At 53.5% G+C, this 22,212-nt stretch overlaps 2 protein-coding genes and 1 non-coding gene across 4 annotated transcripts; 2 read left to right on the top strand and 1 right to left on the bottom strand.

Moving 5' to 3' along the window:
- Positions 1-972: 972 nt before the first annotated feature.
- Positions 973-16,925, top strand: PRPF39 (pre-mRNA processing factor 39). Of its 2 annotated transcripts, XM_054634150.2 has the most exons (14): positions 973-1,095; positions 4,709-5,060; positions 5,425-5,550; positions 6,187-6,305; positions 7,053-7,220; positions 7,874-8,030; positions 9,543-9,650; positions 11,521-11,685; positions 11,994-12,120; positions 12,210-12,478; positions 13,021-13,205; positions 14,413-14,487; positions 15,048-15,168; positions 16,236-16,925. In XM_054634150.2, the coding sequence occupies exons 2-14, from the start codon at positions 4,731-4,733 to the stop codon at positions 16,284-16,286; spliced, it is 2,001 nt and encodes a 666-aa protein (XP_054490125.2). In that variant the 5' UTR covers positions 973-1,095; positions 4,709-4,730; the 3' UTR covers positions 16,287-16,925. The 2 variants fall into 2 exon arrangements, with proteins under 2 accessions (XP_054490125.2, XP_077037016.1); XM_077180901.1 differs by lacking the exons at positions 973-1,095; positions 4,709-5,060; positions 5,425-5,550 and adding an exon at positions 5,616-6,059.
- LOC129122294 (small nucleolar RNA SNORD127) lies at positions 12,561-12,646 on the top strand. Its single transcript, XR_008534564.1, has one exon. It is a non-coding gene; the product is annotated as a small nucleolar RNA SNORD127 (small nucleolar RNA).
- A 712-nt stretch (positions 16,926-17,637) lies between the features above and the next one.
- FKBP3 (FKBP prolyl isomerase 3) lies at positions 17,638-21,886 on the bottom strand. The gene is made up of 7 exons (XM_054634153.2): positions 21,756-21,886; positions 21,554-21,655; positions 21,370-21,477; positions 20,732-20,867; positions 19,766-19,833; positions 18,583-18,680; positions 17,638-17,865 (listed from the first exon to the last, which is right to left on the bottom strand). Exons 1-7 carry the CDS (start codon positions 21,864-21,866, stop codon positions 17,811-17,813), a joined length of 678 nt encoding a protein of 225 aa, XP_054490128.1. The 5' UTR covers positions 21,867-21,886; the 3' UTR covers positions 17,638-17,810.
- Between the last annotated feature and the right edge of the window lie 326 nt (positions 21,887-22,212).

The following is a 22,212-nucleotide window of genomic DNA, read 5'->3' as shown; positions in this document are numbered from 1 at the left end:
CCAAGGTGGGCAAGAGGCCAAAGGCACCTGGCCTGGACCAGGAATAGTGTGGCAGCAGGGCCAGGACAGTGGCTGTCCCCCTGTGCTGGCACTGCCGAGGCACCTCCAATCCTGGGATTGGCTCTGGGCCCCTCACTTTAAAAGGGACATGGAGGAGCTGGAGCATGTTCAGGGGAGGGAACGGAGCTGGGCAGGGGCTGGAGAATCCCTGAGGGAGCTGGGCAGGAGCTGCAGAATCCCTGAGGGAGCTGGGCAGGGGCTGCAGAATCCCTGAGGGAGCTGGGCAGGGGCTGCAGAATCCCTGAGGGAGCCGGGCAGGGGCTGCAGAATCCCTGAGGGAGCCGGGCAGGGGCTGGAGAATCCCTGAGGGAGCTGGGCAGAGGCTGCAGAATCCCTGAGGGAGCTGGGCAGGGGCTGCAGAATCCCTGAGGGAGCTGGGCAGGGGCTGCAGAATCCCTGAGGGAGCTGGGCAGGGGCTCAGCCTGGAGCAAAGGAGGCTCAGGGGGCCCTTGTGGCTCTGCACAGCTCCTGCCAGGAGGGCACAGCCGGGGGGGTCGGGCTCTGCTCCAGGGCACAGGGACAGGAGCAGAGGGAACGGCCTCAGGCTGGGCCAGGGCAGCTCAGGGTGGGCACAGCAGGAATTTCCCCATGGAAAGGGGGCTCAGGAACTGCCCAGGGAGGGTTGCAGTGCCCATCCCTGCAGGTGTCCCAGGAATTCCTGGCCATGCTGTGGGTGACATGGTTTAGTGGTTTGAGGGCTACAGTGACATTGCTGCGTGGACAGCGGGACTGGGTTATCTTGGAAGTGTCTTCCCATCCAAATGATTTTGGGATGTGTTTCCATTGGGGGCTGTATTTATTCTATTCCCTTTACCGGGTTGTATCTATTCCCGTACCGGGCTCTGTCACAGCCCTGCCCCTCAAGGACCGGCGCCATTTGGCGGGAAGGGGCGGGCGCTGGGGGCGGCCGGTGCGCACGCGCGGGGGCAGGCGGGCTCGCGGGCGGTGCGCGCGCGCGGGGCGCTGTGCGCGTGCGCGGTGCGTGAGGCCCGGGCGAGGCGGCGGCGGCGGCGGCGGCTGTGGCGGCCCCGGCAGGTACCGGCGAGGGGCGAGGGACTGCGGCAGCGAGGGGTCAAGGGGAGGAGAGCGGGGAGCTCCCACAGCGGCCGGGAGCACCCGAGCCGAGGGACAGCCGGGGCGGGAGGCCGAGGCGGGCGGAGGCTGGGCCGGGCCGGGCCGGGCCGCGCGCGGGGCGCTCCGAGCGCCGTGTGGGCCCCGCGGCCGCTGCCAGGCCTCGGCTTTGCTCGTGAGGGGAACTCTGCCGTGGGGGTGTATCCCGGTATCCCTGTGGTATCCTTGTATCCCCGTTGTCTGCGTTGAACGGCCGCTGGGCGAGTAACGGGCCCTGGCGAACCGCTCCGCGCCGCGCGGTTTGTGACGTTATTGCTCAGACTGGGCCCCGAGAGGCCCTGATGGAGAGGGAACGGCCTCAGGCTGGGCCAGGGCAGGCTCACGGTGGACATCTTCAGGAATTTCCCCATGGAAAGGGTGCTCGGGCCTTGGCAGGGGCTGCCTAGCGAGGTTTGGAGTGCCCATCCCTGGAGGTGTCCAAGGAATGCCTGGACGTGGCACTCAGAGCTCTGGGCTGGTGGCGAGGTGGGGATCGGGCACAGCTGGGACTCGATGGCCTTGAAGGGCTTTTCCAGTAAATGATTCCGTGATTCAAACCCAATCCCGGCCCAGCCGCGCTGGGCCCGGGCAGCGCCGGCCCTGCCCCGGGTGGATCCAGCAGCGCCTTATCAGGGGTGTGAATGGAGCGTTCTGGGCAGAGCTCAGATAAGGCGCCGCATTCCTGCCCCTCTGCAGTTTCCCTGGTTTTTTCCCATTAGTTCATTCACGTTTATGAGCGGCAGTTTTGTGTACAGCAGTCTTTTGCTGGTAACAGGCTGAGTAATACCTGTTGGCATCAATTATTTCATACCAGTGTGTGTAGCTGTCTGATACTCTGATTCAGTTGTTTAGCCTGTGTGATGTCAAATCTTTGGAATTAACGTGAAAACCCCTGGAGTTAAGGTGGGGGAATAAAGGTTAAGGTGGGAACCCCGGAATGAAGTTTCCCTGGTGTGCCCCACCCCTGGACCTTGGTGACCTGTTGCATTGGCTGGTTTAAGCCATGGATTGCTCTCAGATTTTGGGATATGCCAGGGATCTCAGACTGGAAGGCGTTTGGCTGGGAGAGCTGTCAGACAGACTTGGTTTCAGTTTGAAGCCACGTGTGCCAATCCTTGTGAGTTTTCACAAGCCCAGCCCTTGTGTGCCCATCCCTACAGCTTCTCCCTCATCCTTTTTTCCCTCCTCATCTGAATACACCTGGATTTGGAGAGCTGTTTTTTTAAGATGGAATATGTGTTCTGAATCAGCTAGAGAGAGAAAACATCTGTTAAACATCAGAATAAGTTTAGGTTGTGAATTACTGCATTTCTAATGATGACAGAATCCATGGAATTGTTAAGGCTGATCATTAAGTCCAGCCATTCTCCCGTGCAGCCAAGGCCACCTCGTGTCCCCAAGTGCAACGTGCACAGGGCTTTAAATCCCTCCAGGGATTTAAATAAAATCCTCCCCAGGGATGTGGACTGGGCAGCTGTGCCAGGGCTGGACAGCCTTGTCATGAAGAAATTTCTCCAATATCCAACATGAGCCTCTCCTGGTGCAATTTGAAGCCATTTCCTCTCATCCCATCACTAGTTACCTCTGTCACTGTTACATTAAATTTTAGAGCTGTAAATAGCCTTGAAACTATTTTTTCTAGTGTTGGGGCTGCGGTTTGTGTCACTCCCTCCCCTTTCCACTCGGTTTTAGAACCTGCATGAGGCACCCTCAGAAGTGCAGCAGCCTTTGAGTGATTCAGATCTCTGCCTGTTGCACTGGGAAAGGCACAGTGATACTCTTTGATACTTAATGTATAACTTCATGTTACAAATGAGGGTTTTTTTCTCAAAATCGAGAGTCACCGAATGGTTTGGGCTGGCAGACACTGCAAAGCCCATGGAGTTCCACCCCCTGCCGTGAGCAGGGACGCCCACCACTACTCCAGGCTGCTCCCAGCCATGGCTGCCTAACCATGGAGAGCAGAAATACTTTAAAAAGCAGTTATTAGAAAACTTGCAGCGTAGGCCACATGGACTCTTGAACATTGTGCCAAAGTTCCTTGGCTTGGTGAACTCCTGGGAAAACAGGAGCTGTTATCCCAAGAATTGAAGCTGCTGAAGATAAGTGAGAGAAATTTTTCCTTTCTGGCAAGAACTTCACCCCAGTATGTAGCAGTGTCTTCTCCATGCCCTTGTTGAAGTGAAAGCAGTGCTCTGCGTGTTGTCTCTTCAGGTTTTCAGTGTGAAAGAACTCTGGAGACTTCTGGGCTTGTGCTTTCTTTTTGAAATCCCAACTGTATTTGCCACCTGCTGCAAGGAGAGCACAGGAGGAGCCAGGAGTGCAGTGCAGCGTGTGAGGATGTCAGTCCAGCACTGTCCTTCATGGCAGCTGCACTCAGAGCTGGGAGCTCTTGTGTCCTGCAGGGTGGTGTCCCTGGGGGCACAGAGCCACCCGGGGCATGGAGCAGGCTTGGCTCAGTGTCCCTGCCCCAGCTCTGGGAGGGAAGGCTGGGATCAGCCCAGGCTGGCTGGCACCCAGCCAGGTCAGGCCGGCCTGGTGCTGGCACAGCAGGGCAGGGCCAGGCCGTGGCTCTTGGCAGGGACGTCAAAGGAGTGGGAGGAAGCAGGAGTTGTCCCAAGGGCCGGGAGGAAGCACCTGGGACTGAGGGGCTGCAGGTCAGGGGCTGCCAGAGCATTTCTGTGGCTCTCTGGTGCTACTGGGTGTGCTTGGACATCACTAATGGGGACTGAGTTGGTGCTGACAGGCATTCTTGTCTTTGCTTTAGCCTGGTGTTGTGGGCACCTTTTAACACCTGTTTATTTCACAAAGAATTTACTGACTTGTACTGAGTAGGAAAATTGAATGAATTTAGGGACATGGGTCCGTGGTGGCCCTGGCACTGCTGGAGTGATTTGGACCTGATGGTCTCAGCCAGCTTTTCCAGCCTTAATGTTTCGATGGAATTTGAACATAATTCTTTATTTAGGATAAACTTCCACTGGACTCTTACAGGAATACTGTCATGTTTCACTTTTATACCTTGTTAGCTCCCGTGATAGGTTTTTAGAAACCCACTGTTGTCATTACATTGCAAGGGTTCCATATTGCCAGAGTTTTGTACCTCCTTGATGTTTCTCATGGGCAGCTCCTCCAGACACTGACTCTTCCTTGTCCTCACAGTACCTGACTGACTCCAGTTCTCCTCAGCCAACCAATCCACCCTTGTATAACACTCTTCTTACTGGCTACAGCTGTGGCCTGTTAACATCAGGCCTGCTCCTAATCTTTAGTAATTGGTTCAGCTGCAACTCTTTAGGGGGTAAGATTACATTCTATACTTCCTTTATTTACCTATATTCCATCCCCCTACACCCACAATGATTTGTATGTGCAGATGTGAAAATCGATGCCGTTAATATTTTTTCTTGTTGAGCCAGGCTGATGTGTGAGGCAGGTGCCATGGGGGTGGTGGTGACATGCAGGGATGCCTGGAGCACTGAGCTGGGATCTCAGCCCAGCTGTGCCCCAGGAGTACTGAAGGGAGCTGTTCCCCCAGGATCCAGTCTCACAGCGGTGCCATGGAGAACGCAGAGAGCACGGAGGAGGAGCAGCCAACTGTGGGCAATGAGAGCGCGGAGCCCGAGGCCGAGAGCGCGGCCGAGGAGCAGCACATGGACTTCAGCACCGAGATCATGAGTGTCACCGAGATGGAGCAGTCCCCAGACAGCTCCCCAGACCTCAACGAGGACAACACGCAGGAGAGCGAAATCCCAAACATTGAGAGCTTACAGACCACAGATATCGAGGCTGACTTCCCTCCGGATTTTGACAAGTTTTGGAAAGTAGTAGAGGACAATCCACAGGATTTCACAGGATGGGTTTATTTACTGCAGTACGTAGAGCAGGAGGTTAGTACCTGCCCTTGTCTTTCAGTTTCCCTGAAATAAATAAACAAAGAAAACTAAAGTCGTGGAATTCCAGTGGCAAATGTAGAATGGGCAGCAAGCTGTCACAGACACTGATTTAAGGCAGCCGTCCTTGCCACTGCTGTCATTTAATCATAAAATGCTGGGATGGTTTGGGTTGGAAGTGACCTTAAAAAGCTCATCCAGCTCCACCCCCTGGCATGTTCAGGGACACCTTCCAGTAGCCTGGGTTGTCAATGTCAAAATAACACCAGGCATTTCTAACACAGTGTTAATAATTGTATTTAAAATAACCTGAAGCTGTTGCTAAGGGAAGCACTGATTGTGCTCACTCTGTTTCCCACAGAACCACTTGCCAGCAGCCAGGAAAGCCTTTGACAGGTTTTTCTCACACTACCCCTACTGCTATGGGTACTGGAAGAAGTACGCGGACCTGGAGAAGCGCCACGACAACGTCAAGCAGTCAGACGAGGTACGTAGGGCCCGGGGCCAGCGCTGCCACCAGTCCCAAAGCCACCAATGACTGTCCCACTGCGAGTCATTGGGCTGCCAGTGCCTGCCCTGCACGGCCAGGGCGCGAGGGACGTGTTTGCACGTGTCACAGCTGTGGCATTTGGAGCTAATGTTCTCTCTCTTTGTTGGCAGGTGCGTTAAACCTCTACAGTTTGTCAAGCTTTGCAGTGCAAGCCTCTGTATTACACTGCAGCTTAACAAGTAGGGCAGGGCTTTTCTGTCACTTCCATTTATTACTCATTTTCAAAACAATAATAGTTGGTTTGCTGGTCACAATTGCTCCATCTTATTGCATTTTTGGTCAGACGCTGTCAATGATGCTCTAATGGGTCTGTGCCCTATGGTCTGTACCCCAAAGCCTGCCCACACAACCTGGTCAGAATGCAGGGACCGCTGCGCTTTGAAGATCAAGACTCCGCACGTGGAGATCAGAACATTGCCATGTTCTATCCAACCTCCACCCGAATGGTAATGGTAGATTATTTAAACAAAATTCCAGTAATTAGTATTTCTAAGGTTCACCGGATAACACAGTGTTGCCTCTCTCTTAGGACCCCATTAAGGATTTGAAGTACAGTTCATGTTCTCTTCATAGGTCTATCGCCGAGGGCTTCAGGCAATTCCTCTTAGTGTTGATCTTTGGATACATTATATTAACTTCCTAAAGGAGACTTTGGACCCTGCTGATCCTGAAACTAACAGTACCATCAGGGGGTGAGTTGGGAGCCTGATACCCATACACACCACTGGGATCAGGTTATTGTGTTTTTAGGACAAGGGGCAGAATTATGACAACCTGGTGTCACTGTAAGGGTTTTTAAATTAAGAGGTGATGGAGCCAATTTCCATAAGAAGGGGGAGACTGTCCAGTGTGGTCAAGGGGAAGAAGCTTGAGAGCTTCAGACTGGATGTCTGAAGACATATTAAGAATTACTTAGTGCAGCATTTGGAATCCTGGAATTTAATTCCTTGGCGTTTCCAGGGTAGGGCTAGGAGTGTGTCTGCTGGCTGTGGCTGGCAGTGGACCCAGTTAAAGGGTTGGGCTAGAGTTTGATCAGAAGAAGGCTTAATTGAACTGGAATTGAATCTGAACCAATGTGCAGAATTGCTGCACAGCTTTTGGTGTCACGCTGCTGCACTCGTGGGTTTGGAGTCTGTACAACACAGAAGTGGTAAAGGTTGTGTATTTTCCTAATATCTTGTGTTCCTGCCAGTGGCTTTTGCTGTTGCCTGTACTTGTTCTGTTGTGGAAGTGCTGGAGGCAAAAAATGAGTGTGAGCTTTCGGAATCTCTAGACACCTTTCTGTAAATATCTGGAAAACACTCTGAAGTATGTAAATAATTAATATAAGTCTAGTTTCAAGGAAATGAGGATGCTCATAACCTTTAATAAGGGCCAGGACTTTCCTTTCCTTCTGGTCCTGGTATCCAGAAACCAGTGTAAAACCTTTCCTTTTCCAGAGCCTATGAACACGCAGTGCTGGCTGCTGGGACAGATTTCCGTTCTGACAGACTCTGGGAAATGTATATAAACTGGGAAAATGACCAGGGAAACCTAAGGGAAGTTACATCCATCTATGACCGCATCCTGGGAATCCCAACGCAGCTCTACAGCCATCACTTCCAGAGGTAAAGGGAGAGCAGGCAGTTCATGCCATGAGCACGAGAACTTGGAACAGGTTCATGTAGTTATTTACTTACATACTCAGGCAGTTGGACTGATTGTTTGAAAGTACTGATGCACATTTGAGGAATTTGGTTTTAGGTAAATTCAGAGGTTTTGTTGTGGAATAAGGACAGGCTTTGGAAGTGTGGGGGAGAAGAGAGAGGATGTCTTTGAGAAATCAGAATGAGCAGTTCTGGACTTTATTGCTTGTGCAATGCCCAAGTGTGGTGAAGCACCAATTTAACTGACTAAAGAGGAATCCTGGTTAAGTTTTAGACAGTGGAATTCTGCATTGGTAGGGAGACTTGAGCAGCAACCTCAGTTAAATTGCACGCAGTCTTTCCCACATCTCTTGGTGTGGGAAATCAATTATTTCCTTTATAACTGATTTTGTCCTTTGCCATCTCTTTTCCATGGCAAGGGTTCTGTCCTTTGGCACACGACACTTGTGAGGGTGATGGGTGCTGGCAGTTGTGGGTGTGAGCTGGCAGCACTTGGTGTCACTCAGGGGCCATGGAGCAAAGCAGAACCCCCTGGGATTCACAGCTGTGCCCTGTTGGGCAGCAGTGCAGTGTGAAACAGCCCCTTTGCAGTGCCTCTTTGTGGCTTTTGCTAGGTTTAAAGAGCACATCCAGAACAACCTGCCCCGAGACTTCCTGACCACAGAGCAGTTTGTGCAGCTGCGCCGGGAGCTGGCGGCCGCCAGCGGCCACAGCGGCGAGGACGGGGACGAGCTGCCCTGCGGCACCGAGGACATCACCGACCCCGCCAAGGTACTGCACACAGCACCACCCTGCCCCTCTGGGCTGGCCAGGCCTTGCACTGCAGCCAGCTCTGTGACACTGAGGGCATACTGAACCTGCCAAGGTACTGCACACAGCACCACCCTGCCCCTCTGGGCTGGCCAGGCCTTGCACTGCAGCCAGCTCTGTGGCACTGAGGGCACACTGAACCTGCCAAGGTACTGCACACAGCACCACCCTGCCCCTCTGGGCTGGCCAGGCCTTGCACTGCAGCCAGCTCTGTGGCACTGAGGGCACACTGAACCTGCCAAGGTACTGCACACAGCACCACCCTGCCCCTCTGGGCTGGCCAGGCCTTGCACTGCAGCCAGCTCTGTGACACTGAGGGCATCACCGTCCCCGCCAAGGTACTGCACACAGCACCACCCTGCCCTTCTGGGCTGGCCATGCCTTCCACTGCAGCCAGCTCGGTGGCACTGAGGGCATCACTGAACCTGCCAAGGTACTGCACACAGCACCACCCTGCCCTTCTGGGCTGGCCAGGCCTTGCACTGCAGCCAGCTCTGTGACACTGAGGGCATCACTGACCCACCAAGGTACTGCACACAGCACCACCCTGCCCTTCTGGGCTGGCCAGGCCTTGCACTGCAGCCAGCTCTGTGGCACTGAGGACATCACTGAACCTGCCAAGGTACTGCACACAGCACCACCCTGCCCTTCTGGGCTGGCCAGGCCTTGCACTGCAGCCAGCTCAGTCTGCTGGGGCTGGGCTGTGCCCAGAGAGCTCCTGCACAGCAGTGCCCTGTGGCACTGAGGGCATCACCTACCCTGCCAAGGCACCTGCACAGGCACCTCTGCCCTTCCCTGGGGCTGGGGCAGGGCTTCCACTACAGCCACTCAAACTGTGCCCAGAGAGCTCCTGCACACCAGTGCCCTGAGGGTATCACTGACCCCATCAAGGCACCTGCATGGGGTGGGCACTGGCACCCTGTCCTTCTCTGGGGCACCTGAGCTGTGCCCAGAGAGCTCCTGCACATCGCTGCCCTGTGGCTTGCATGCTAACTGGACAGCCCCTTCCAGTGCTGAGAAGTGCAGGGGTGTTAAAAAAATGTGTTAGAAAATGAAAGGAGTGGTGTACAAAACCTAAGGAACAAACAGTAATTATTCCAGGTCAGCAGATTGATATCTGTGGTCTAAAAAGCTCCTCATCAGCAGTGGCCTGGGCAGGTTCAGACTGTTACAGGCCTAGGAAAGCCTGGAGCTGTCCAGAGGAATTGCTGCTGGTGAAAACGCAGACACACTGAAACCAGGGCTGACTTGGATCCAAATCCATCCTTAATCTCTTGTCATCTTTAGCACTGGATAAACACCAGTTCAGCTGTGTGTGCTAAGGCCCAGGGCTCCATCAGGCAGAGTGGAGAAGAAGCTCCCAGCCCTCCCCTGGCTGCTCAGGGAGAATCCATGCACGTCCCTGGCACAGGAGGCAGTTACGAAGGTGATAGCATGTCTGCTTGTGTTACATTTTCTGCCATTCTGTTCTAGCTGATCACTGAGATAGAGAACATGAGGCACAGAATCATTGAGATCCATCAGGAGATATTTAACCACAACGAGCATGAAGTCAGTAAGAGGTGGACGTTTGAGGAAGCGGTAAGTGGGGTGGGGTTTGTGTGAGGCAGCACCAGCAGTGGTTTGGGAGCAGGACTGGGAGCTGGGAATTGTGTGAAACAGCCTTAACTTAAACTGCTGGGAGGGGATTGAACAGAGACTCAAAGTTGGAACAGTTTCACTTCTCTGCCGTTTTTCTTGTGAAGAGGCACCTGGTGATGTAAAGATCTCAGAGCAGTGCTTGGAGAGAGGCAAGGTGCTGTAATGTTTGCTAAGCCAGTGAGTCCTGGGAGTTAGTGCTGCTCATGCCTTGGGGTGGTGCAGAGGCATGAGGGCATGGAGGGGACTCCCTTTGAAAGGTAAGCCTGGTCTCAGAGGAGAATGAAACTCCTGTGGTTTTGTATTGTAACATTACACACTTAATCAGGTAGCTTTTGTTTTGGACCTCCTCTGTATAATGTATTAAAAGTAATTAATTAAACTAATAATTTGATCACAGCAAATATACAGCTTTTGCTGTAGAGTTAGGTTGGATTCCATTTGAAAAAACAACAGGAGGTTTTCATCTCAGTCTTTATATTTTTCTTCCTGGCAAACATGGTTCTTGTTTTAACTTTACTTCTTATTCTAAAGAGTCCATTGTGTTACCCAGCTGGGGCAGATTTTCAGAGACTCTTTACTAGGCTGGGTGTCAGAACTGGTGATTGCCTGCCCTGGGTGGGGCTGGCCAGGTGCCTCCACAGCCCAGGAGCTCACAGGCAGAGCCATTGTCTGTAGCTCTGTAGCTGTGACCTGTGGCAGCAGGGAGCAGAGCAGAGTCCCAGATTCCTGCCTTGGGAAGCCTTAAGCTGCCAATCTGTGGGACCTGGGAGAACCCTGGAACTGTGGGCATTGGGCAGGAAAGGTGTGGGAAGCTGAGTGTCCCCTTGCTGCTGGCCACAGAGAGCTCTTGTTAGCAGCAGTGTGTGCTCTGGAGCCCCGAGGGGCTGGGGCTGGGGGGAGCTGCACCTGCAGAGCTCAGCCTGTCCATAAAGGACAGCACAGAGCCCACCCAGGGCTGGGGGTTCCCTAGAGCTGTTCCCAGCAGGAATGGGACTGTGAGCTGGGCAAAATGGCCACAGAGTGTTGGGTTCCACACCAGAGATCAGTGAGGAGCATGAAGGGAGGGATTGGCTTTAAATTTCAGGTGGCTTTGAAGAATTGGATTCTCCTTAATTACTCTAAGTTCTTCATCCACTTGTATGGGTTTGGATCTGAGAGGAAATTACAGCACAGGAGAGAGATAATCAAATGCAATAAACATGGTGAGCAAAAGCAAAGGATCTCTGGCAGGATGCCAGACAAAGCAATTGCAATTTAAACAGAGCAATGTTTAATTTTCTGTGCTGAGCTCTGTCCCACCCAGTCCCTCTTGCAGCCACAAGAGGGTTAACATAACAAGACAATGGTGCTGAATTTGTGGTCTCACTATAACCAGATTGATGTAAATATTTGATAGGAAGTCCAGTTCAGTGCTCTGTCTTTCCTTGTCATGATTCTCAACCAAATTCTGAGTTGAATTTGTGGGCTGGGTGTCCCACAGTGAGCACTTCTCCTGTGTGGATGGATGTGGGCAATGTCCAGTGTGTCCATAATGTCACTGCCCCTGGGCTGCCTTGGGTCCTCCTCCAGCATCTCTAAACACTTGCACTCCAGAAGCTCTCTAGGAAAGGAGGTTTCTAGCCTGCAATATCACTGCAGTAAATCCCTTGATCCATACCTGGATAACCCTGGATTGAGTAGATGAGGAGGTGTCCCCGGAGCCCTGGTCACTGAAATGGCAGGAGCTGAGTGTTGGTTGTGTGGCTGTTGATTGTTTGACCCCCTTGGTGGTGTGTTTGTAATCACCAGTTGCATCCTGTGACTCTTGCAGATCAAGAGGCCTTACTTTCATGTAAAACCTCTGGAGAAAATTCAGCTGAAAAACTGGAAAGAGTACTTAGAGTTTGAGATAGAGAATGGCACTCACGAGCGAGTCGTGGTCCTCTTTGAGAGATGTGTCATTTCATGTGCCCTCTATGAGGACTTCTGGATCAAGGTAAGGGCGGCAGCTCACGGCTCTGCTGGTGCACACCTTGACCTGGTGACTAACCCTTGTACCCTGTGGAACGTTGTTCATCTATAACTATATCTGTTGCATTAGGAGATGGTCTGCTTGCAACCAGATTTGACTGCTGCATTTGCCAACTGCGTTGCCTCTCTACGTCCTTCCTTACAGAAACTAGTCTAGTGGTTCCATAAAGGTGCTGAATGGGTTTAAACAAAAGAATTTTATCGTTCTGGCATGTTCTTGGAGACAAATACAAGCTTTAACCTGGCTGGTCTCTGCTCTGTTTCCAACCCTAGTATGCCAAATACATGGAGAACCACAGCATCGAGGGCGTGAGGCACGTGTACAGCAGGGCCTGCACCATCCACCTGCCCAAGAAGCCCATGGTGCACATGCTGTGGGCAGCCTTCGAGGAGCAGCAGGGTAAGGGCAGCCCTGCCACAGAGCAGGGGGGCTCTGCTGGGGGAGCTCTGGGGTCTGCCCTGTCCTAAAGCATCTCCCTGCTCTTGCAGGCAACATTGATGAAGCCAGAAGGATCCTGAAGACGTTTGAGGAGTGCATCCTGGGGCTGGCCATGATCCGCCTGCGCAGGGTGAGCCTGGAGCGCCGGCACGGCAACATGGAGGAGGCGGAGCAGCTGCTGGAAGATGCTGTCAGGAATGCCAAGTCCATCAGTGAGGCCTCCTTCTATGCCATCAAACTGGCCCGGCACCTCTTCAAAGTGCAGAAAAACCTGCCAAAGGCAAGAAAAGTGCTGTCAGAAGCCATAGAACTGGACAAAGTATGTGTTCCCTCTCAGCTCTCTTACCAAAACTCAAACCACCCTGGTGTCTTTCTCTGTTTCTGAAGCATTTTGTAAAACGTGGCAACAGTGATGACAGGTGTTGTAACTGGATGTAATGTCCCATTACTGCATGGAGACAACAGTCCCTCTAAACTGATGTTGCCACGTCCCACTTTGGGAATCTGGAAGTTTGAACCCTTTTCCCACCAGAAGCACGATGTGCTTTGCACCTTTATTTTAATTTTTAGAATCTTAAACGTTCTCAGTGTGTTCAGTGTTATTGGTGTGGGGGCAGTGTTTGGTGGTTTGGTGTCAGCACAGGAATATCTGGCACTCAGATGCTGCCAGCAAAGTGCAGCACCTGGGTTTGTGGTGTTGGTCACTTCTGGTGTGTTTGTGCAACAAACCAGCCCAGGGGGAGGAAAATCCCTTTATTGCCTGTCATTGTGTGTGTTGATGGGGTGAACTGTGGTGTGTAACAGAGTTAAAAACCTGCTGGGAGGGTCAGGTGTGCACCTCCTAATGCCTGTTTTGCACAGGAAAACACCAAACTGTACCTGAACCTGCTGGAGATGGAATACAGTGGTGACCTCAAGCAGAATGAGGAGAACATCCTGAGCTGCTTTGACAAGGCCATCCATGGGGCCTTGTCCATCAAAATGAGGATCACCTTCTCACAGAGAAAAGTGGAATTCCTGGAAGATTTTGGGTCTGATGTGAACAAGTAAGATGTCCTGTGGGCAATGGCCAAGCTGGGGTCACTGGGAGAGTGCTGGGAAAAGGGTGGGGTAGTGGCTTCTGTAAAATTATTTCATTTGTGCCATCAGCTCTTTGTAAGGAACAGCTGCTTTTCTAAAGCAACCTCCTGGTGTTAAACAGGAATAGATTTGTAAACAGGAATAGATTTTTATACAGGAATTCTTTTCAGACAATTGCCCCTTTTATCTGAAGTGCCCTCACTGAGCAGAGCTCTGCTGCCTGCCAGGTTTTCCTGTGGTTTCCCCTTCCTAAGCCCTATGGAGGGAGGTGCTCCCCAGGGGAGTGGGACAGCTCTGTGACACAGGTGTCCTTTGAGACTCTTCCCTGGGAGCTGCTGCTTGTTTCCAAAACTGCACTGGTCAGTTTTTTCAGTGTTCAGCACTGTCAACAACTGTGCACTTCTGTGGGAGGATACACCAGAAATGCAAGTTCTAATTCAATGCTACAATGTATTTTTCCTCTTAATTGTCTATTGTTTTTATTTACATTTTTCAGCTAAATAACCCAGAAGGATTAATGACAAGTCAGTTTTTCTGCTTTGTATGTTTTTAACAATAGCTGTCCTTAAATTCTGCTGCCTCTGCATGGCAGCCAGTCAGTGCAAGTTTAGGATCTGAGACAGATCAACACAAAGAATTTTGCAGTTCCCAAATAATCCCAGAGCACAGAATTGAGTATGAGGAACGCTTTTCATCCAGAGCACGCTGTCAGAAGCTGCAGGTTTTGTGAGATGCTGCAGATGAGGGGGTGTTTCAATACTTGTGAGAATTATTAGCCAGGGCTCTCCTGTGCTGCATTAACCACACTTGTTCTTCCCTGCTCAATGGGCAAAGGCTGCAATAATTTCCAGTGTTTAAATGCTGGTTCCCACATCTCTGTGCTGCTGTGGGTGGCATCACCAGCAGGCTCTAAAGGAGCAGCTGAATCACAAATCACTTCTAGAAAACTTCTTCATAAAGGAGCTTGATAAAAACTGCATAAAGTGTGAGGGAAGTTGAGCCGGTTGGGAACTGGAGCTGTTGTGAACAGAACCAAGTTGGCTTTCCCTGTTTGTTGGCGGTCACTCATTAGAATGTGTTACATTGCAGTTTGCTGTACTGTTAGAGCTCCCAGTAGGCTTTGCTCAGGTGCTGCAGGTACTGGCAGGGCCTGACTGGCTGTGCTCTCCCCAGGCTCCTGGACGCCTACGACGAGCACCAGGCGCTGCTGAAGGAGCAGGAGACGCTGAAGCGGCGGGCGGAGAACGGGTACGGACTGAGCCCAGCTGCCCTGGGCAGGGCAGGGAGCAGCCTCACCCTGGGGGGTTCTAAGGCTGTCAGTGGAGGTGTTTGTCAGCTTTGAACCCCCTGATGTGAGAATAGAATCACGTTATTTTAGTCCTTTGAAGTGTGTGCTAAATAGAGCTGTGCTGCCTTAAATATTCACAGAATTGTTTGCATTGGAAGGGACCTTAAAGCCCTAAAACTTGCCATGGACAGGGACACCTTCCATAGGCTGCTCAGAGCTCCATCCGTGCTGGCCTTGGACACTTCCAGGGATGGAAATAATTTTGGAAAATAAGTTTTTGAGTTACTGAGTTTTTGAGTTGAGTTGAGCCTAACAGTGCTGGTAAAGTAACTCAATCTCTAAGCATGACCGTGCCTTTGCTGTCTCAGTTTGGGCACCAGCTTTAAAGCCAGCCTGTTCTGCAGCACAGCCCAAAGTGTCCATCCCTCACCCCTGTGGCCCAGGGCACCCAGCTGAGCAGAGTTTAGGCTGCCCAGCTCTGCTCTGAGGTGCCAGAACAGGCTCTGTTCGTTCCCTGCAGCTCCGAGGAGCCGGACGAGAAGAAGCTGCTGACGGAGGAGACGGGGCTGGCGTCGGCACAGCTCATGGACGGGGACATGCAGGTCAACCAGGCTGCCTACAACTACAACGCCTGGTACCAGGTATGGGGCTGCCTGCAAACTTGCAGCTCCTGGGAAACAAAACTCAGCTCCTTGGGGTGCTGGCACCTCGTGGGTGTGCTCCACAAGTGCTCGGTGTTCCTGCATGGAGCAAGGAGCAGTTTGGTGATTGTCCTGTCACACAGGGAGGGCACAGGGGGAGGTGTGTGGAACTGTTCTGCCCAGACTGGCCGTGGGGTGCCCCTTTCCTGTGTGCCTGGATAGTGACTGTCGCCAGGCAGTGATTCCTGTAGTGCCTTGGAATGGGTTCTGCTGGTACATGGCACCAGCAAAATCAGCTTGTCCTCTGGGGCTCTTCCTCCAGGGCGTTTTAGCTTGGAATAGAATTGTTGGGGTTGGAAAAGCCCTCTAAGACCATCCAGTCCAGCACTGGCAAGGCCCTCACTGACCCATGTCCCTGCTGCCACAGCCATGTGTTTTTTAAATCCGTGGCAGATTTGAGGTGGTGTTGTGAAAAGTGTTGTTCAGACTGCAGAGCTCCCAGAGCTGGGGGAGCAGTGGTACAGCTGGGGCACAAGCCATGGGTAGCCCTGCTGTGGCATTGTCTGCAGCCAGGTCAGGAATTCGTGCCAAAGTCAGGCAGTGGGAGCAGTCTCATCCAGCACAGACTGTCCAGTGCTAGGCCAGGAAAAATGCCCTGAGCTTCATGCAGAACACTGCAGGAATGGCAGCCTTGAAGCTAGGCCAGGGGAACTCAGGCTGGAGATCAGGGAAGGGTTCTTTCCCCAGAGGGTGGAACAAGCACTGGAAAAGCTCCCCAGGGAATGGGCACAGCCCCGAGGCTGCCAGAGCCCCAGGAGCACAGGGGTGCCAGGCTGGGATTGTTGGGGTGTCTGCAGGGACGGGGCTGCACTGGGTGATCCCTGTGGGTCCCTCCCAGCTCAGGACATGTGGATTGTGTTGTGATGAGGATCTGTCCTGAGGGAATGGCACCGCTGTCCTGCATCCCCAGGGCTGCTGTGCTGGCACAGAGGGGCTGGGGGGGCTGTGCTGCCCCAGGGGCTCCCAGCAGGCACTGACGTGGTGGCTGCTGCTGTGTTTGCTTCCAGTACAACTACCAGAACGCCTGGAATTACGGACAGTATTACCATACAACCTGATCCCCGAGGGAGCCGAGTTCACTGTGCTGCAGTTTCAACAAAGATGGAATAAAAAAAATTATATTTTTCTAATTTTGGGCTGTGAAGGAACTGTTGTGCCACCTGCTTTTGGTCTTCTGCATGTGAACCGAGCCGCTGCTCACAGGGTATGTGTGAAGCAAGATTCGTGTGCTGGTAACTGATAAATGGTCTCTGTACAATTCTCATTTACCATAAATAATTTTTTTAATTCCCTGCACTAATTTATGGAGTATCAGAAGAATTGTCGTCGGTCTCATGATTCCATAATTGAGTGGGTGAAGCTGTGGGGGTTTGGGTTGGTTTTGCCCCAGAGCTGCCCTGGCCCAGGGCTGGAGCCAAGGCTTGTCCCGCTCCCAGCCCAATGCCAGGGAGCTGTGCCAGGGCCGGGCTGTGCTGGGATTGGGGCCTTGGCAGAGCTGCCAGCACGGGTTCTGTAGCATGGGAGGGGGCAGGGATTAAACCACCTTCATTCTTTTTTAAAAGCACAAACTGTGTTTGGGATGAGTTTTGTATTTAGAGTTTTTCATGTACACGGTGTGAGCAAAACTTTTTTCATTTTGATCAAAGTGATCATTCCCATTTTTGTAATAAAAGCGAGGAATTCAGTAGTGCTCTGAACTTTCTTGGCCTGCCTCATTCGAGCCAGAAGGAAGAACAGAATGCCTGAGTTGGGCTCTGGTGGTGTTCACAGGAGGGCTGTGGCACAGGGACACCTGGGGACACCTGTGGAACACCTGGATCTCTGCCAGCAGAGCTGCTGTCAAATAAAGGGAGTGGGATTGTGGGATGGGAATGCTGTGGGGTTAGGCTCCACAGGGGCAAAGGAGCCCTGGCTTGGATGTGGGGCCATGGGATTGTAAAGCAGGAACACTGTGGGATGTGAATGCTGTGGGAATGTGGAGTGGGAACGCTGTGGGGCGGGAATGCTGTGGGGCTGTGGAGCACCAATGCTGTGGGAGTGTAGGATGGGAATGCTGTGGGATCATGGAGTGGCAGTGCTGTGGGATGGGAATGCTGTGGGATCATGGAGCACCCATGCTGTGGGATGGGAATGCTGTGGGGCTGTGGAGCATCCATGCTGTAGGATGGGGAATGCTGTGGGGCTGTGGAGCACCCATGCTGTGGGATAGGAATGCTGTGGGGCTGTGGAGCACCCATGCTGTGGGACTGTGGGATGGGAATGCTGTGGGGCTGTGGAGCACCCATGCTGTGGGGCTGGGCTCCCCAGGAGGGAAGGAGCCCTGGCTGGGTGTGGGCCCTGCTGCTCCAGGGGCTCTGCAGTGCCCGGCAGAGGAGCGGGGGAGCACAGACACAAAGAAGGGAGGCACTGGCAGGTACAAACTCTGCTTTAGTGGTGGGGCTGTCACTACAGCAGCGGGGCAGGGACAACACTCAGCACTCATCCCCACAAAGGCACCGCTGTAACCGGAGCCAGGAGTTACAGCAACGCCAGCAGGAAGCTCTCTCTGGCAGAAATGGATTCCCAGCAGCACAGGGAATTCTTCACTCAATATCCACCAGCTCCACTTCAAAGAAGAGTTTTGCATTTGGTGGGATCCTGTTGGCAAACGTTAAGGAAACAGAAAGGAAACAGCCCGTGCAGTGACCCCTCCCTGGGCAGGGAGTGCCCAGCTGCTCCCCAGCCTCTCCCCTGTCCCTGGGATGGCCCTGACCTGGTGGGACACCCCGGATGCAGCCACAGCTGTGCCCAGCAGGAGCTGTCAGGACACAGGGACAGCCCCACGGACACACCTTCATCAGCACACCCTGCTCTGAGCTGCTCTGAGCTGCCCCAGCCTTGCCTGCAGCTGTGGGGCAGGGCCTGGGGAGGTCACACTGTCCCACTGTGTCCAGGCAGCCCTTCAGATCACGGGATTCCAGCAGAGGAGAACCATCCCTTCTCTTCCAGGAGGGTTGGGAAAAAGAAACAGGTCTGCATGAAACACTGTGGGATCACTCCTGCACCTCCTACTGCAGCTGTATCCCAGAACCAAGTGCAACTCTGCCCCTGCCCCTACACTGGTGAGGATCCCCATCAGGCAGAAGCATTTGCAAGCAGCTGGAATAAAAATGCAGGTGGAAAACAGCAGCAGGCTCCCCCTGCATGAGTTTTACTCCAATTGCACCCTCAGGAAGTGCCCAGAACTCCCTGAGTGGGAAGATCCTGAGCCTGCTGTAACAAGTGAACCCCTCTCCTGTATCCCTGTCCCTAAAGCACCTCCTTGTCCCCAGCATTCCCAGGCTCCCTGAGGAGTCAGAGGCCATGGAAGGATACTTGGCATCAGGCTGCCCCTTCTTGCCATAGCCCCACTCGGGCTCGATCTCCAGCTGGGCCTTCTCTCCTTTGCTCATGGTCAGCAGGGCCTCGTCCCACTGCAACGACAGAGCAGCTCCAGCCAGGATGGGACAGCGGCCACTGCCCTTCCCAGCTTCTCCTGGGGCTCCAGGAATGCCCCAGGTGCCCTCCCCAGCTCTGTGCAGCACTCCAGGAGGGTGTTCCAGGCCCCCCACCAGCCCACAGAGCAACCTGTGCCCCCGTGCTGGGATGCACTGGGGAGCAATGGGAACACATCCCATTAGCATTCCCAGCTGCAGGATTCCCTTCCCAGGGAGCGCCCAGGGATTGATTGCTGCTGTCCCCACTGAGGCAAGGCTCTGGCACCCACAAACCCAGCATAAACACAGGGATAAACCTGGGCCACTGCTGCTCCTGCAGTGCTGCCCATGGACACAGCCCCTCCCCAGCTCCAGCCCCTTCCCACACCAGGACACCTGGAGCAAAGGAGGCTCAGGGGGCCCTTGTGGCTCTGCACAGCTCCTGCCAGGAGGGCACAGCTGGGAGGGCTCCCAGGGACAGGGACAGGAGGAGTAGGAACGGCCTCAGGGTGGCCACAGCAGGAATTTCCCCATGGAAAGGGTGCTCAGGCCTGGCACAGAGTACAGCCCAGGGAATGCACACAGGGGTGGATGGATGGATGGATGGATGGATGGATGGATGGATGGATGGATGGATGGATGGATGGATGGATGGATGGATGGATGGATGGATGGATGGATGGATGATGGATGGATGGATGGATGGATGATGGATGATGGATGGATGGATGATGGATGGATGGATGATGGATGGATGGATGGATGGATGGAAGAATGGATGGATGGATGGATGGATGGATGGATGGATGGATGGATGGATGGATGGATGGAGCCCTGGGATGCCATCGGTCTCAGCTGCTGTGAGACACTGACAGGAGACTGACAGGGCTGACCCCAGGGAACAGAGCTCACGTTCCAAGCTCAGCCTGACGAGGGAATGACTGAGGATGAATGTTCCATCCCCCAGTGCAATCCCTTGCAATCTGCCCCCACAAGAAACAGAACCCACAAACTGCACCCCAGTCAAACCACAGACTGGAACTGCCCAGGGACTGGGAGGGAGCCCTGAATGCTCTACTTACACCTCGGATCACTTTTCCTACACCAACTTTGAAACTCAAGGGCTTGGCTGCTTTTTTCTTCTTGGAACCTGGAAAAGAGTTTTATGTTCATTTGCCTCAACATCCCACCAGCACACTCCACACCTCTGTAGAAAACTGCCATTGCAATCATACTTTATATAAATCGCTGTTCTCCTGGTATTATTTTTAGCCCAATATCAGATTTTCAAGGGAAATATTAAAGCTGTGCACTAAAAACATCATTAAATGTTCAAGCTCCACCAAAGCATCTTTCAAACCCCAAAAGCTCATTCCTGACTTACTCAAGTTGACTGTACAAGTTATGGACTTATTAAGGAACCAAGAAAAGTCAACAGGGAACATACAAGTATGAGGAATTACAGACAGTATTCCAGTGACTTTGGAATACTGTTCCTGAGTGTGGGACATCACTGCTGGGAAAGCCCTTCCATTGCACCATTTCATACCCCTAAACCCTCTGATCTGTCACAAAAATTCCATCAGGGAATACTGCACACCAGAGTATTGAAATCCCTCTCATTCTAGTGCCTCCATATGCAAAGATTTACCACAGAATGGCCCCAAGATGTGTTTATTTAGAGAAATGCAGCACACTGCTGGTGCTGGAGCTCCCTAGGCACCATCTCCCCTGCAGATTGACTCCCTGCATTCCACATTCCCGGGCCTGGAATGCCAGAAGCCAGGGCTGGCAGGATGGAGCCCTGTCACTTGACACCAGCCAGTCCTAAAATACTGCCCTTGCTAGCTCATGGAAAATCAGGGTCGGGAGCTGCAGGGCAGCTCAGCAGCACCATGATAAAGCTGTTTGTCAGGAATGCTCCCAGACACACCTTCCAGGGGCAAACCCTGCCCACATCTGCTGGAGGAGCCCAGGTAATTCCCTCTAGGAGCATTTGCAACCAGCCCTAGGAGTTTATCTGCACATCTATATGTCCATAACCTTACTTGATTGAATATTGGTATCGAAGACTGTCCCATCCTGCAGCTTTCCTGTGTACCAGCAGTGGACAGTGTCTCCCTTCTTTGGGAAGTTGGTTTTATCTCCCTTCTTTAAAATGGATTTTGTGTACTTTGGTGGCCCCTAAGGTTATAAAAAGAGAATTATGACTGGTGGGTTAAACAATCTCAGATATCCAAGACTGAACAACCACTGAGTTTAAGGCACCAAAGAAGACACTGTTAGTGAATGATGTGTTCATGTTACTGCAGGGCTGCAACATTTGGGGAAAATGCAGCTTAAGGTTAAGGCGGGGTATGAACACCAGATTTCTTATTGTAACCATGTTTTTGAAGACTTAGGATCACACAACCTCCTCAGCTGGAAGTGACCCACAAGGACCATCCTGTCCCTGCCCAGACCCCCAACAATCCCACCCTGGGCATCCCTGGCAGTGCCGTCCAAAGGCTCCTGGGGCTCTGGCAGCCTCGGGGCCGTGCCCATTCCCTGGGCAGCCTGGGCAGTGCCAGCACCCTCTGGGGGAAGATCCTTTCCCCGATATCCCCCTAACCCTCACCCCGAGACAAGCCACCCGCATAATTTGATTTTCCGGGCGAAAAACGCGAGTCGAGGGCATCACACCAACCTCCTCCACAGCCTCCTCAGCCTTCACCGCCTTCCCCTTGGCCTCCTCCGCCTTGGCCGGCTTCGCCTTCTCCGCCGCCTTCTCGGCGCCGTCCGTGCCCTTGAAGCGCTGCGGGGGGAAGGATGAGGAGCCGCACGCCCGGCCCCGGCCCTGCCCGAGCCCAGCTCCATCCCCACGGCCTCACCTGCGTGTGGAAGAGCTGCGTGTAAGCCGCGATCAGCTGCTCCTTGTTCGCCGTCTTCGCCACGTTCTTCACCTGCCCCAGCAGCTTGTGTTCCGCCAGGAACTGCGGGACACGCGCGCCAGGCGTGAGGGGAATCAAACCACCAAAAAAACCCAAACCTCCCCCACATGACTCCAAATTATGGATTATCCCCCGCCATTACCGCCTGCGCCGCGTTCTCCTGCAGGAATTTGATGATCTCCTTCTTGGCCAGCGCCTCGCTCCGCAGCTCCTCGGCGCTCCAGGGCTGCGCCGGGCCCGCGGCCGCCGCCATCTTCCCACCCACCTCCCGCTCCTCCTCCGGAGAGGAGGGCTGGGAGCCGCCCGACAGGGAGAGGGGCGGGCCGGGAGCAGGCCGGGAGAGAAGGGGAGGCTCCGGAGGCGCTTCCCGACCGTCCCCTTCAGCCCCGGCCGAGCTCGCAGCGGGAATTCGGGGAGGGGCGCCGAGGGAGGGACAAAATGGCGCCGCCTCGGGGCTGGCGGGGCACGCCCTGAGCGAGGGCAGCGGCGGCAGCAGCGGGACCTGCCCCGGGCTTGGCGGGCGCCTCACGGCGAGGGGAGGGCCGGGAGAGAAGGGAGGAGGGCCGGGAGGCGGCTCCCGTCCCTCTCGGCGGCGGTTT

The sequence above is a fragment of the Agelaius phoeniceus genome, chromosome 6 (genome assembly GCF_051311805.1).
Source record: "Agelaius phoeniceus isolate bAgePho1 chromosome 6, bAgePho1.hap1, whole genome shotgun sequence".
NCBI lineage: Eukaryota > Metazoa > Chordata > Aves > Passeriformes > Icteridae > Agelaius > Agelaius phoeniceus.
This window is presented reverse-complemented; position numbering and strand designations above follow the sequence as displayed.

Excerpts from the sequence above, each read along its gene's own strand:
- PRPF39 (XM_054634150.2), top strand. The coding sequence starts at position 4,731 with ATGGAGAACGCAGAGAGCACGGAGGAGGAGCAGCCAACTGTGGGCAAT. Across the intron at positions 5,061-5,424 it reads TGCAGTACGTAGAGCAGGAG|AACCACTTGCCAGCAGCCAG; the intron begins GTTAGTACCTGC and ends TGTTTCCCACAG. Across the intron at positions 12,479-13,020 it reads AAGCCATAGAACTGGACAAA|GAAAACACCAAACTGTACCT; the intron begins GTATGTGTTCCC and ends TGTTTTGCACAG.
- FKBP3 (XM_054634153.2), bottom strand. The coding sequence starts at position 21,866 with ATGGCGGCGGCCGCGGGCCCGGCGCAGCCCTGGAGCGCCGAGGAGCTG. Across the intron at positions 20,868-21,369 it reads CTGAGGAGGCTGTGGAGGAG|GGGCCACCAAAGTACACAAA; the intron begins GTTGGTGTGATG and ends TTATAACCTTAG. Across the intron at positions 17,866-18,582 it reads AAGGGGCAGCCTGATGCCAA|GATCCCACCAAATGCAAAAC; the intron begins GTATCCTTCCAT and ends GTTTGCCAACAG.